The 13452-nt window shown below is 41.7% G+C and overlaps 1 protein-coding gene across 1 annotated transcript; it reads right to left on the bottom strand.

Annotated features, from left to right (window-relative positions):
• Nucleotides 1–4530: 4530 nt before the first annotated feature.
• Nucleotides 4531–4878, bottom strand: LOC122803836 (syncollin-like). Its single transcript, XM_044073520.1, has one exon. The coding sequence runs from the start codon at nucleotides 4876–4878 to the stop codon at nucleotides 4531–4533; it is 348 nt and encodes a 115-aa protein (XP_043929455.1).
• Between the last annotated feature and the right edge of the window lie 8574 nt (nucleotides 4879–13452).

Here is a 13452-nt window from a genome sequence, read left to right as displayed (position 1 = left end):
GGTGATGGTTCTCATTCCTGTCAGACACAACAAGTTGCAATCAGCATGGGAGGGACCCTACAAGGTGGTAAAAAAAGTAAGTGATGTTAACTACTTGGTGGAAGTGCTAGGCAGATGATAGGGGCACAAATTGTACCATGTTAACATGATCAAACCTTACCATGATAGAGAGGCCCTTGTGCTGAGCATTTGCAGTGGATTGCAGGAGGAGTCTGAGAGAGATCTTGTGACTGATCTCCTCAGTGAGGCTCAGGCTGACACCTCGGTGGAAGGGGTAGCAATGTCCCAGCAGCTATCTCCTACTCAGTTTCGAGAGATCTGAGCAGTGTTGCAGGAGTTTGGGGGCATGTTCACCAGGAAACCAGGGAGCACCCACCTGGTGCAGCACCAGGTGGATACAGGACCCCAAAGACCTATCAGGCAGGCTCCTTATATGGTGCCTGAGAGAGCCAAACAGACTCTGAGGGAAGAGGTACAGGAGATGTTGGAACTAGGGGTGATGCAAGAGTCCAACAGTCCCTGGGCCTCACCAGTGGTGTTGGTGCCAAAGAAGGATGGCAGCACCAGGTTCTGTGTGGATTACAGGAAAATAAATAGTCACACACAGGAAGATGCTTACCCTATGCCTAGGACAGATGAGGCCCTAGAGCAGCTTGGTGGGGCTAAGTATCTTACAACCATTGATCTTGCCAAGGGTTACTGGCAGGTGCCCTTGACTCCCATTGCTAGAGAGGAGTCAGCTTTTGTGACTCCTTTTGACTTGTATGAGTTCACAAAGATGCCCTTTAGGATGAAGAATGCCCCAGCGACTTTCCAGAGGTTGGTAGATCATATCTTAGCAGGAGCAGGAGGGTTTACCCTTGCTTACATGGATGATATTGCTAGCTACAGCCATTCCTGGCAACAGCACCTTCAGCATGTCAAGGAGGTGCTGGGCAGACTACAGAGGGCAGGGTTGACCATTAAGCTGAGCAAATGCCAGGTGGGTATGGCAGAGGTCTCCTACCTAGGACATAGAGTGGGGAGGGTTACGATAAAGCCAGAACCTGCCAAAGCGGAAGCTATTCAGGCATGGCTTGCACCTTTTACCAAAAAGCAGGCAAGTGCATTTTTAGGGACAGCAGGGTACTACAGAGAGTTTGTTCCCAGTTATAGTACCATAGCTGCTTCCCTTACAGACCTGACAAGGAAGAACAGGCCAGATAAGGTAGTGTGGACCTCAGCATATGAGCAGGCATTTCAGAAGCTTAAGGAAGCTTTGGGAGGGCCCCCTGTGTTAGCCAGTCCAGACTATAGCAAAGAATTTGTTGTGCAGGTGGATGCTTCAAATTATGGGGTGGGGGCTGTACTTAGCCAGATTTCTTCAGATGGAGAAGAGCACTCAGTTGTTTATCTCAGTTGTAGGCTCCAACCCAGGGAGGAACGCTATGCAGCGGTAGAAAAGGAATGTCTAGCCATAGTGTGGGCACTACAAAAACTTCAGCCTTATCTGTATGGAAGAAAATTCACTGTGATGACAGATCACAGCCCTCTAACATGGTTAAACAGAGCCAGTCAGCAAAAGGCCAAGTTGCTAAGATGGAGTCTGGGGTTGCAAGCATATGATATGTCAGTGCAGCACTGCAGTGGGAGTAGCAATGCCAATGCAGATTGGCTCTCAAGACAGGGAATGGGGTGAGGTACACCCAGATAGACCTAACACTCTCAAGTGACGTTTCTCAAGGGACACTTGAAAAACTTGCTTGAGTTCCCCGGGGGGACGAAATGTGATGATTGGGGAGAGATGGGCGAAGGCTGCCAGCCTAGTCAAACAGAATTTGATACATAATTCTATCAACTGTATAAATAAATGTAAAATACAGGCATGTTTTCTTGATAATAAATGTAAAATACGGGCATGTTTCTTGAGTGTAAAGAATACTGTGTAATGTGGAACTGCAAAATATGTGACAACATTGCACTCTACTGGTGCAGTGAAACATGTTGTGACCCTTTCATGTTAGAATTCGGCTCCACTGTGACTGGATGAAGGTTTCATGCCCATTGTTTTAAGGCTAAAGTTTATGACCAGAATTTAGATGTGGAAGGTGCTTTATTGCTCTAGCTTCTGTTAGAATATACATGTGAAATGTCTTCTATTGTAAGTTTCTGTGCAGGTGTTAGATTGCTAAATAATGCAGTTTGTTTGCCTGGGAAAACCTAAGTGTCAAAAATGATGTAATTTGGGGAGGGACCCAGCAAACATGTTTGCTAGTAATGTTTAATACTATTTCTCAGAAGAGACTAAGAGCATTTTGACTTTGGATATCCAACTTACCAGCACTCTGCATTATGCTTACATGTAAGTTTTAGCACTGTGATTTCTTGTAGGAATAGTTAAAGCTAGTAAAGATTAATTAGGGATTTTTCTTTGACATCAGACCTATCCTACTGTATTATTTTAAGTTTTTGTGTGATCTCTGAACTCTTAGATATCTCTGCGGTGTAGTACTTTTGTCTTGTGTTTTAATTATTTATTATTAAATATTTTAAAACCTTCTACCTGTGGTTGATTTGTGTAGAGATAAGCTTTAAAGTACATTGCATATTTATAAAGGTTATTGTAATAGGCAACTCTAAAGTAAGCCTTGACTGTTAGTCATACTACCATCGGATAATAATATTGCATAGTAATAACTGGACACTCTTTTAAGGGCCTTTTAGTAGCTGATATTATTAACTGGATGGTGGCAGTAATTACTACCATATAGTCTGGGTAAAGGGGCACAGTTGGAGAATCTGTGTCAGCCTTTCCCAGGAGTGTCTGTGAAGTTGTATAAATACTTATCTCAAAGTGTATGTGTGTTGTGTCAGCCACTTGGCAGGGACACAAAGCACTGGTTGGACAGAGAGGGTACTGGAGGTTTTAGCTTGCCCAGTTAGGCTGAGACCTGGACCCTATAGCTGTGCCAGTGGGGAGTCTTATTGGGGACCTGGTGAGCAAGGGAGCAACCAGCCCCAGACTGACTGTGATCTCTGTGTGCACTTAAGGGAAATTGTACTTTACTGTGTGTATTAGTTATCCTTTCCTCTTCTAGGAGATGACCTCCCTGGTATTAGTGGTGATGATTGAGGCTCCTTGATTGCTGGGCCAGGGCATGGTCGTCACAGTGACGGTGAGTGTCTGCTTTCAGACATGAACACATGAAGAAAGAACTGCAGAGAGATCTAAATACATTTTCTGGTTGTATTCTCTTTCCTGTGTCAACATTATAACAAGCTGTTTTCTTACACCCTGTGGGCTGCAAGCAGTTCAGTTTCATTTATGTGGAAGTGCTGGAAGTTGCTTAACTCACATGTGACTGTGCAGGTCATTAACTGTTACCTCTTTTTTTACTGTCTCCAAGGTTATATCTTGTTTATAACCATTCCTTTATATTGTGCTGTATTGTTTGAGAGTCTGTAACTGTTTAACATTTTCAATTAGGCAGTCTTGTAGCACTCACCTGAAAATGGGTCAGTCTTTTACATACTTAATCTCAAACAAAAAAGCATGCTTTTATAGTTTAACAATAACTTGTATGACATACATAATTTATCTCTAAAAATGTTCTGTCATGTTTTTACAGTAAAATGCTTGACACACAGTGTAATTTATTTTAACTTTATGTTGTAATATATAATAGTGTTACCATCTGTACTGCTTTTTGCAGTGGCAAGTGCCCCAATATGTTAGTAAAAACAGTTTTTGCATGTTTCTGCTGAATGCTGCAGAAAAAGTGATATTGTAACAAACGCACTTCAAAATGATATGAAACAATAAGGTGAGTAGACCAGAACATTGCATTTCATTAAGGTGACCTGCCTGGGACAGCTGAAAAGGTACGAGCACTACTGTTGTATGTGAATGCAAACCAAGAAAGAAATTGCTGGGAAAATTAAATTTATCAAAAACTTTGTTTTTTTTTTTTTTTACAAAAAGCTCATAAATCAATGCTTATTTTGTTCACTGTTTAATTTTCATAATGGATCTTCTTTACTTACTGAGAAAACAGACATTCATGTGACTTTGCTAGTAACAAGACAGATGAGGACAGATTATCAGATTCTCATAATTTATCAGCTTTTTACCATTTACAGTAAATAAAGTTTGCAGCATAGCTTCTTAAAAATATGTGTTTTGGTATAGGCAATTAAACAAGTTTTAGTTTAAAAACAGAACAAATGCAACCAGGAAACAAAGAACAATGATAGCTAGTGAGGCAATGAGTTCTTACTGACATCTGCCAAACATCTTGCCACCTGAAACATGGACTTTCTTGATTTGTTTCATTGTAGCACATCATAGAGAAGGGGGATTGTTATTTTACAACAAAAGTACGTCTGTATGACATGACTAGTATGTAAAATCCCATTTCAGATACCATTGTTTTTGTTGCCTGAAGGTATACAATTTCTTGAGCTGTTTATATATTTTTAATGAATGAACTTATTTTTTATTAGATATCACTTCTTGCATTTTGTTATAGGTGCAAATATCTAATTGTTCCTTTATGTGCATGAGCAAAAGTAGGAGGAGATAGCATCATTCCAGTTGCCAAAGAGACCTAAACGGTAATCCTTCAGCTGGTAGTATGTGCCGCTGGTGAATTTGCGATTATTTCCTACTTTTGGGGATCTGGACCAGACTCTCAGTTCACAGCGACTAGATACCACCAAAGAAGAGGCCCTGTTGTTCCATCCTTTGGGCATGTAGGGCATATCGTCTTCTTTTCGTACATCTAACTGAGCCCCACCACAGGACTGGTCATTATAGTAATGGCTGTGTTCAAACATTCTTGCACAGAGCTTCACTCCATCTGCATCTTTTAGGTCACTTGGAGCAGGACACTGTGCCATTGTGGCTGCAACCAGGAACAAGATGAAGAGTATTTGCTGTATTAATGCCATCTCTGCTGATGCAAGGGTTTTTAATAGTTGTTCTACTTCCGAAGCTTAACTACCATTAGGTCTGTGGTTATATTTAACTGTGATGCTTATCTTGAATGATTAACCATTAACAGTTAAACATGAAAGATCATTATCCTCAAGGTCATGCTGGTTTTCTTTTTTTCTCTGATATTCATGAGAAATTTAAATATGTTACACTTCCTAGGGCCTTCTTGTTGCTTTTCTTATTTATTATTTACTACATTACTTTTAAACACTGATCCTGGTTTATGGAGAAATTCAGCAGGTTAAAGCATCTTTTATTTATTTATTGATTTATTTTTTGCATAAGTCAGGGTTCAGTATTCTAGTGCTGTGTGATAACTACACAACTCACTGGTTTATTTTATTGAATGTTTATATTATGTGAATGTGAAGCAATATCCACTACAAGGAAGCAATATAGTGAGAAAGACATGGAAGAAGTATCTTGATTACCACAACAAACAAACCTCTGATGAAAATGTGCTGTTCTTTTACTGTCTATTTATGTTAGAATGTTTGCAGCACTCAGGTACAGTGGCAAGCATTGCTGCCTAACTATGCTTAATTCAATACTCTGTTTCTTGGCTGAAGTACCTTTGGTATAGTATCTGCATGTCCTCCCTGTGCCCGCATGATATTTTGCTGACTGCTTCTATTTTTTATTTATGCATCCCAATGCCATTCTATAGAAAAACTAGCAGTCTTGTAAGTTCCCCTTAGGTCTGTGAGCCATGAATGAGTAAGTATGCATCTTTGTGCTCATGTCATGTAGCAGACTAATATCCTATCCAGAACTGTTTTCTCGACCTTGCATCTGTTGTATGCCAAGATAGGCTCTGTGGCATAGATGAATAAAGCCCTGATCATGACCCAGATAACCCAAGATTGATTAGTGGCTTGCGAAGCTGGAAGAGCCCAAGAGGGGTAGGAGAAACAGAGAGAGAGAGAGAGACAGATGCTCAACTTGTGTTGGTATGCTTGCCTGGGAGGAATGGTTGTAGTGGCTCCTCCATCTGTGGTGACCTGTTACTCTAGGGGGGAGACATAGGCCAATTCCCCAAGAACAGTTCCCAGGGGAGGAATGTGGATGGTTGTTGTGGACTATCATGCTGTGTTCCACTTTGAAAAGCCAAAATATTGGGCTACAGTGAAAAAACTCACTTTTAATATTCCTTAAAATGTCTTTTATTGAATTACTGAGTGCTTTCATCCCTGTATATAATCCCTGAGACTTCAGAGTAAAAAGCATTCTATCATCCCACCCGAGCTTAAATACACTCACTTGGTGTTCCTCCCTTTTTGATGACATCATCTTACATATTATAGTCTTAAAGAGACCACCAAGTACAAAATACAACATCTAAACATTGCAGTGTTAAAATATTAATTGAACATTTTAAAACATTGAAAACTGTTGGAATAAAAATTAAAAGTTAAAACAATTATATTATATACAATGCTTCCTATCTTATAATTGTATCCTACCCACTGAACAGTTGATGTGAAGTTGTTCTATCTGGCCGTTCATTCTTACCGACTCAGCCAACTGCAAAAGCTCGAGGTCTTCAACCAGCTTGAGGCAAACTCCCTATCCCATGATGCACCCTGATCTTCCCTCAGATCTCGTTTGCCGCTGCAACTTTATCGGACGTTCTCCAACTCTGGCCAGTGAATAACTTTATTTTTCTGATAAATAACTGTTTAAAATAGCTTAGTGATTTAGATAGTTAGTTTAGAGTGTTAAATCTATAGTTTAATTACATAGATAATGTAGTTAGTTATTAGTGGCTCAGCTTGCTAAATCTATAGTTAAATTACTGAGATATTAGTGGCCATGTCTTTAGGCCTTTATTCTCTTTATCTTTAGAATCATGAATACCGCGGTGGTACGGCGGTAGCGTTGTTACCTCACAGCAAGAGGTTCTCCCATTCGATTTTCGGCTGGACTTGGGAGTGCCTTCTGTGTGGAGTCTGCATGTCCTCCCTATGGTTGAGTAGCGTTCCAAAAACATGCATGCGTAAATGGGCGTGCCTTCATTGAAGGTTGGGCGTCGAGCTGGCACCTCGGCGTTTCATAAAAATCTACTGCCAGTCATTAGCGGACCAGAGTTCCACTGTGGCGACCCTTTACCGGGAAAAGGCGAAAGACAAACAACATCTTTAGAATCATATTGAGTGTGTGTTTATATTAAATTAGAGCCCTTTTTCACAGGGCACATAGTTTAACTTAGTGTGAACCTATACTAATATTAATAATTAGATATTAGTGGCCGTGTTTTTAGGCCTTTTTTTCTCCATATCTATACTATTACATTGTGTGTGTATGTGTGTATTATCTGTTAAATTAAAGCCCTTCTTTTTTTACAGGGCAGATAGTTTCTCTTAGCTAAAAAATTAGGTCAATAGCTACATTTTCTCAGAGCCTGTTTTATTTTTTTTACAAGGCTTTAATAGTTGGTTTAGTGTCGATATTACTGTTACAGCCCTCTTATTTACAGGACATATTTACTGTGAATTAGTACTGTTAGTATTTGCTTTTTGTACTTCTGAATATTTGTCCTTGATACTATGTCTCATCAAGAGAAGGAAAAAGCCAAGTCTGGCTTCAAAAAATGCCCAAGATGTGGGCAAAAAAATGTCTATCACTGATGGACATACTGACTGTCTACTGTTTGGGTGAGGTACACCTGCAGGAAAGCTGTGCTATATGCCACTCTTTTAGTTCCAGAGTGTTGCATGAAAGGAAAAGAAAACTCATGGAAAAGGGTCTGTTAAAATCCTCTTTCCAAGAGTCACTGGATAAGTCTTCAAGCACTCCAAAAAGCCTTCAGAACCGATGAAGAGTCCATCTACTTCAAAATCAGCCTCTAGTAAAGCTTCGACAATGGTTCCACAGCCTTCAGGACTGACTGTCGTTATGGTTAGGAGCCGGTCCCCAACCTTGGAGCCTGTATCTCCTACATTAAAGTCTCCCATTTTACAATCGGTGGCTTCATCACATTCTTCACGGGCCTCAAGTAGACTCTCTGATTTGGATGTGGCCCGCATGGTGAAGAAGCTTCTACAGATACTGGCACTGGCAAAAATTTTATTGGCAATGGCCCTGAGGGCTTCGGAGCTGACTTTAGTCCCCCCAACTTCTTCTGTTTTTCCTCCAATCTGCATGGACGTTTCAGAGCCAGAGAGCACAGAACTGATGATCGTGGAACCTCGGGACCGACACCTACTCTAGACTTTTCAGCATTGACTGCCCTGATGTCTTCGGCATTGACCGAAGGATCTTGGAGCCAACACTCACCGGTCAAGTCTGGGGAGGATAGTAGGACTGACTTGTCTGTGCCGACTTTACCTCTCGGGGCTTTGGCTCGAGTGAGTTCGGCCCCGACTTCTGGCTTGGAGCCCTCTGTACAGGCACAGACAGTTTCCATCGAATCTTTGGATCCGAGGGATTCCTCTCGTCGGGACCGAGGGGCCTACAAGGCTATGAGGAGGGCCTTGTCTGCCCCGATGACCACTGCATCAGTTCCAGCAGCTCCCTCCCTGAAAGCACCTTTGTCTGCCTCTTCATCAGATGCTCCATTAAAGCATAGAGATCCTGAGCCTCAGGAAGCCCCATTGGGTGAGCCATGTTCTTCCAAGACCTCTCCAGAAGCTCCCACTGAAGAGGTGCCTAGGAAGAGACTTTGCAAAAGGAAGCATCTGGACTCCCCACAGGAGTCTGTCACTTCAGATACTGACTTGGATGAGTCAGAAGGGTCCCCACGGTCCCCCTCAGAAGATATCTCCTTTGCAGATATCTTAGAAATTCTTAAACAGAGGGGTGGCTGGAAATCCCTTAACCCTTCGGATGATGAGTCAGTCCTCCTGAAGGCTTTTTGGTCTCAACCCACCACCTCTTGGGTGTCTCCACCCTTTGATGAGTTGCTTGAATTGCTCACTCGAAGAGCATGGGAGTCCCCAGACACCACGAAGCCTGTACCCAAGAGGCCTAATAAATTTATAACTAGCCCTCAAGATAGAGCTTATCTTACTAAAGGAGTACCTGTTGATGCAGCAGCCACCAAGAAGGAATTATCAGAGACTTCTTCATCTGTTCATCCTCCTAATAGAGAATCCAGGATCATGGACAGATACTGGAAGCGTATGTTTAGTTCAGCGGCTGACAGAGATCAGTTCTTTGGCAAGCCCTATCAATGCTCCTGAAAGGAGGCCTGACTGTTCATCTCTGGAGGCAGTCGGGGGATGCCTATCTTTGTACCTAGACGCCTGGCTAAAAATAACAAAAGACAGCTGGGTACAAAGCATAATATCCAGAGGATACTCAATTCCTTTTTCCACTCCACCCCCTCTAGTAAAGCAAATCCCAGACGTTCCACCCAGTTACAGGGAGCAAGCAGCCTTAGAGGTCCAAAGGTTGCTGGAAAAAAGAGTCATCCATCCAGTCCCAGCAGACCAGAGAGGATCAGGAACTTACTCAAGGTTCTTTTTAGTTCCAAAGAAAACAAGGGACTGGAGACCTATTCTGGACCTAAGCAGATTAAACAAGTTAGTAAAAAAGATGAAGTTCTGGATGGTCACGCTTCAGTTAATTCTCCCTTTTCTGGGGAAAGACAATTGGATGTGCTCTATAGATCTTCAGGAGGCGTATTACCATATAAAGCTGAACAGGCCATCCAGGGATCATCTACGCTTCCGGCTGGGAGCCAGCCATTATCAATTTCGTGCTCTGCCCTTTGGTCTCAATACAGCCCCCAGAGTGTTCATCAAATGTATGGCAGTAGTCACCGCTCACCTAAGATGTTTGGGATTCCAGGTTTTTCCATATCTAGACGACTGACTCCTCACTGCCACGACCAAGCATCAATTCATTCAGGTGAGGGACACAACCTTAAATCTCTGTAATCAATTGGGGATTACCATCAACTCAGAAAAATCTGCTTTATCACCATCACAACAGAACGTCTTTATAGGAGCAGAGTTTCAATGACATTAAGCCTGCCTCCAGAAAGAGTTTCTCTCTTATAAAAACAAATATTAGACTTGCTTCCAAGGACAAAAGCCCCAGTCTCAATGGTATTCAAATTGCTAGGATCAATGGCGGCAGCGATCATAGCCATTCCCCACGCTGGAATGCACATGCGAGTTCTACAATGGCTCCTTTTCTCTCAATGGTCCTTTCAGAAACTCCCAATGTCACACTAAATCATCATAATGAATACGTGCAAGAAGGACCTTCAATGGTGGCTGACATCTCAACAGGTAACTCAGGGCCATCCATTTGTTCTACCCAATCCCATAGCCACGGTGACCAAGGACACTTCCTTGATGGGGGGGGGGGCATTATCAGGGAAGAACAGCCCAAGGCATGTGGAAGAAAGATGAGGCTCATCTGCATATAAATGTTCTGGAGATGAGAGTGGTACTTCTAGTGTTGCAGTCCTTTCAAGACTCTCTACCTCTGGGAACAATTGCAATTCAGACAGACAACATGTCAGTGGTCTAGTACATAAACAAACAAGGAGGAACCAAATCTTACCCTCTGTGTTGTGAGGCCCTGATAGTATGGCAGTGGGCAATCTCCACCCAGCGCTTTCTGATAGCAACACACATCCCAGGGAGATCCAATATGATAGCAGACAAGCTAAGCAGAGCAATTCTTTTGCGAGTGGTCCCTAAAGAAACAAGTAGCTGAATGGATATTCTGCAGGTGGGGCCAGCCTTGCTGTGATCTCTTTGCAACCCCAACAAACACAAAATGCAGCAGCTACTTTGCCCTCACCCCATGCCGGGGGATGCCCCAAGGGATGCACTGGTGCACAATTGGCCCCTGGGTCTCCTTTATGCCTTCCCCCCCTTCCCTCTGATACCCTAAGTATTACAGAAAGCAAAATATCTGGGAAGGACCATAATCTTAATAGCCCCCTTACTGGCCTCGACAAATTTGGTTTCCCTTCCTCCAGCCTCATCTCTTGGAAGAACCCTGGATTCAGGACCCAGTTCCGGATCTGCTGACCCATTCATCGGCAGCCCTTCATCCTTCTCTTCATTCCCTCAAACTGACAGCTTGGCTGCTCAAATTCCAACAATAGCCAGGATTTACAACCTCTCAACAGAGGCCCAACATATTATAACATCCTCTCATAAATCAGCCACCAGAAAGTTATATCTTAGCAAATGGAAGAGATTTTCTCTATGGGCTTCTTAGAATTATGTTGATCCCTACCTAGCTCCGATCCCATCTATGCTGGAATTTCTGACTAACCTTTTCAATGAAGGAGCTGTTGCAGCTACCATCAGAGTTCAATTAGCAGCAATCTCAAGCTTTCATCTTGGCTTCCAAGGTTCTAATGTCATGTCACATCGACTCTCTAAAACCTTTTTTAAAGGTACCATTCATTTGAGACCACCAACCACAGCTCCAGTCATGCCATGGAATCTAAATTTTGTTCTCTCCAGAATTATATTACCTCCTTTCGAACCAGCCTCATCCTGTCTTTTGAAATTCCTTTCATGGAAGACTATATTTTTGATAGCTATTACTTCTGCTCGGAGGATTTCTGAGTTGCAGGCCTTGACCATCAGACCTCCTTATCTAATTTTCCATAATGACAGAGTTTCACTCAAAATTAATCCATCCTTTTTATCAAAAGTTTGTTCAGAGACAAATCTTAACCAATCCATTGAGTTGCCCGTCTTCTTTCCTAAATACACAAATAGGCTGGAACACATACTGCACAACTAGATGTTCATAGACAACTCCGATTTTATCTAAATCGAACAAAATATTTCAGATCAACGGATCAGCTCTTTGTTTCCTTTTCGGAGTCAAAAAAGGGTGCCCCAGTGAGAAAAGTAACCTTGTCAAGATGGCTATCAGATTGCATTTCCTTAATTTATAGTTCAGAGAATACTCCCTTACAACAGAAAATAAAGACCCACTCTACTAGAGCTATTTCAACCTCATTAGACTTTTCTGCAAGGTTGATATATGCACAAGCACTGAAGTCCAAAGAACTCTTCTTAACTGGAACAAAAATACGTCTCAGTTGAAACACAAATTCTTTTATTACTTGACCACAGCTATAAAAATGCACGAACAGACGATACAAGATCAAAATACAGTTTAAATCCAAAGGAAAACCAAAATGAATCAAGCGCTTTCACCCGTAACTGTGACGGGCTTTTTCAAGATGACTTTTCTGCAAGGTTACCATTAGATTCTATTTGTGTAGCAGCTACCTGGTCAAGACCTCATACCTTCATCACTCGTTACAATGTAGACAAGGCCTCCAGGGACAGGACCTCCTTTGGTTCCACAGTTCTGAGAAATATTCCATGAGCCACCCGAGAAAGATGGTGCTTGGGACGCTACCCATCAGTAAGAATGAACGGCAAGATAGAACAACTTCACATTAAGAAGTTATGTGCTCACCATAACGTTCCATGTGAGTTGTTCATCTCGCCTTTATTCTTACATCCTACTTTCCAACACCCATCCAGTCTACTTGAGGTCCATCACCTTTCTTATACGGTGCATTGTCTCTTATCCAGCTCTCAGACTGGCATATTAATACTAGTAGATTGTCAATTGGCAGCAAACAAGATCTGAGGGAAGATCAGGGTGCATCATGTGACAGGGAGTTGACCTCGAGCTGGTTGAAGACCTCGAGCTTTTGCAGTTGGCCGAGTTGGAGACGAGGATCAGCTCTGAGCCCATCAGTAAGAATGAAGATGAGATGAACAACTCACATGGAACGTTATGGTGAGTACATAACTTCTTTTTACATGCTAGAACCTTGGGTCATTTGTTATGTTCTTATAAACAAGTAACCTAGTTGGTGAGTATTTATATCATCTTCAAACTTTGAGCTGTTGGTTTAAGATTGTAAGCTAACTGTGAATGTGACATGTACCGATAAATATCTATTGGTCTTAAAAATTACTGATTAATTTAAAATTTAAAATACTTGATACAGAAATTGTGTCATTAAGACTGTGGTGAACTGTGGCTTTGGTCTTAATTTGCCAGTAACAAATGACCCAAGGTTCTAGCATGTAACAACTGTTCAATGGGTAAGGTATACATTATAAGATAAGAAACATTGTATATGATATAATTGTTTTAACTACTAATGTTTATTCTAACAGTTTTCAATGTTTTAAAATGTTCAATTAATATTTTAACAATGCAATGTTTGGATTTGGGATTTTGTACACGGTGATCTCTTTGAGACTGTAATAAGTAAGATGATGTCATCAAAAGGGAAGGAAGTTAACACCAAGTGAGTGTATTTAAGGTTACGTGGAATGACAGGTTGCTTTTTACTGAAGAAGTCCCAGGGAAAACATACAGGAACAAAAGCAATCAGTAATTGAATAAAAGATGTTTTAAGGAATATTCACAGTGTGATTTTTGGCACTGGCACCCAATATTTTGGCTTTTCAAAGTGGAACACAGCATGATAGTCCATGAGAACTGGGCGGCTACATTCATTGTAC

The sequence above is a fragment of the Protopterus annectens genome, chromosome 6.part0, assembly GCF_019279795.1.
Source record: "Protopterus annectens isolate FY-2018-M chromosome 6.part0, PAN1.0, whole genome shotgun sequence".
NCBI lineage: Eukaryota > Metazoa > Chordata > Ceratodontiformes > Protopteridae > Protopterus > Protopterus annectens.
The sequence above is the reverse complement of the archived record's forward strand: the minus strand, read 5'-3'. Positions and strand labels throughout refer to the sequence as shown.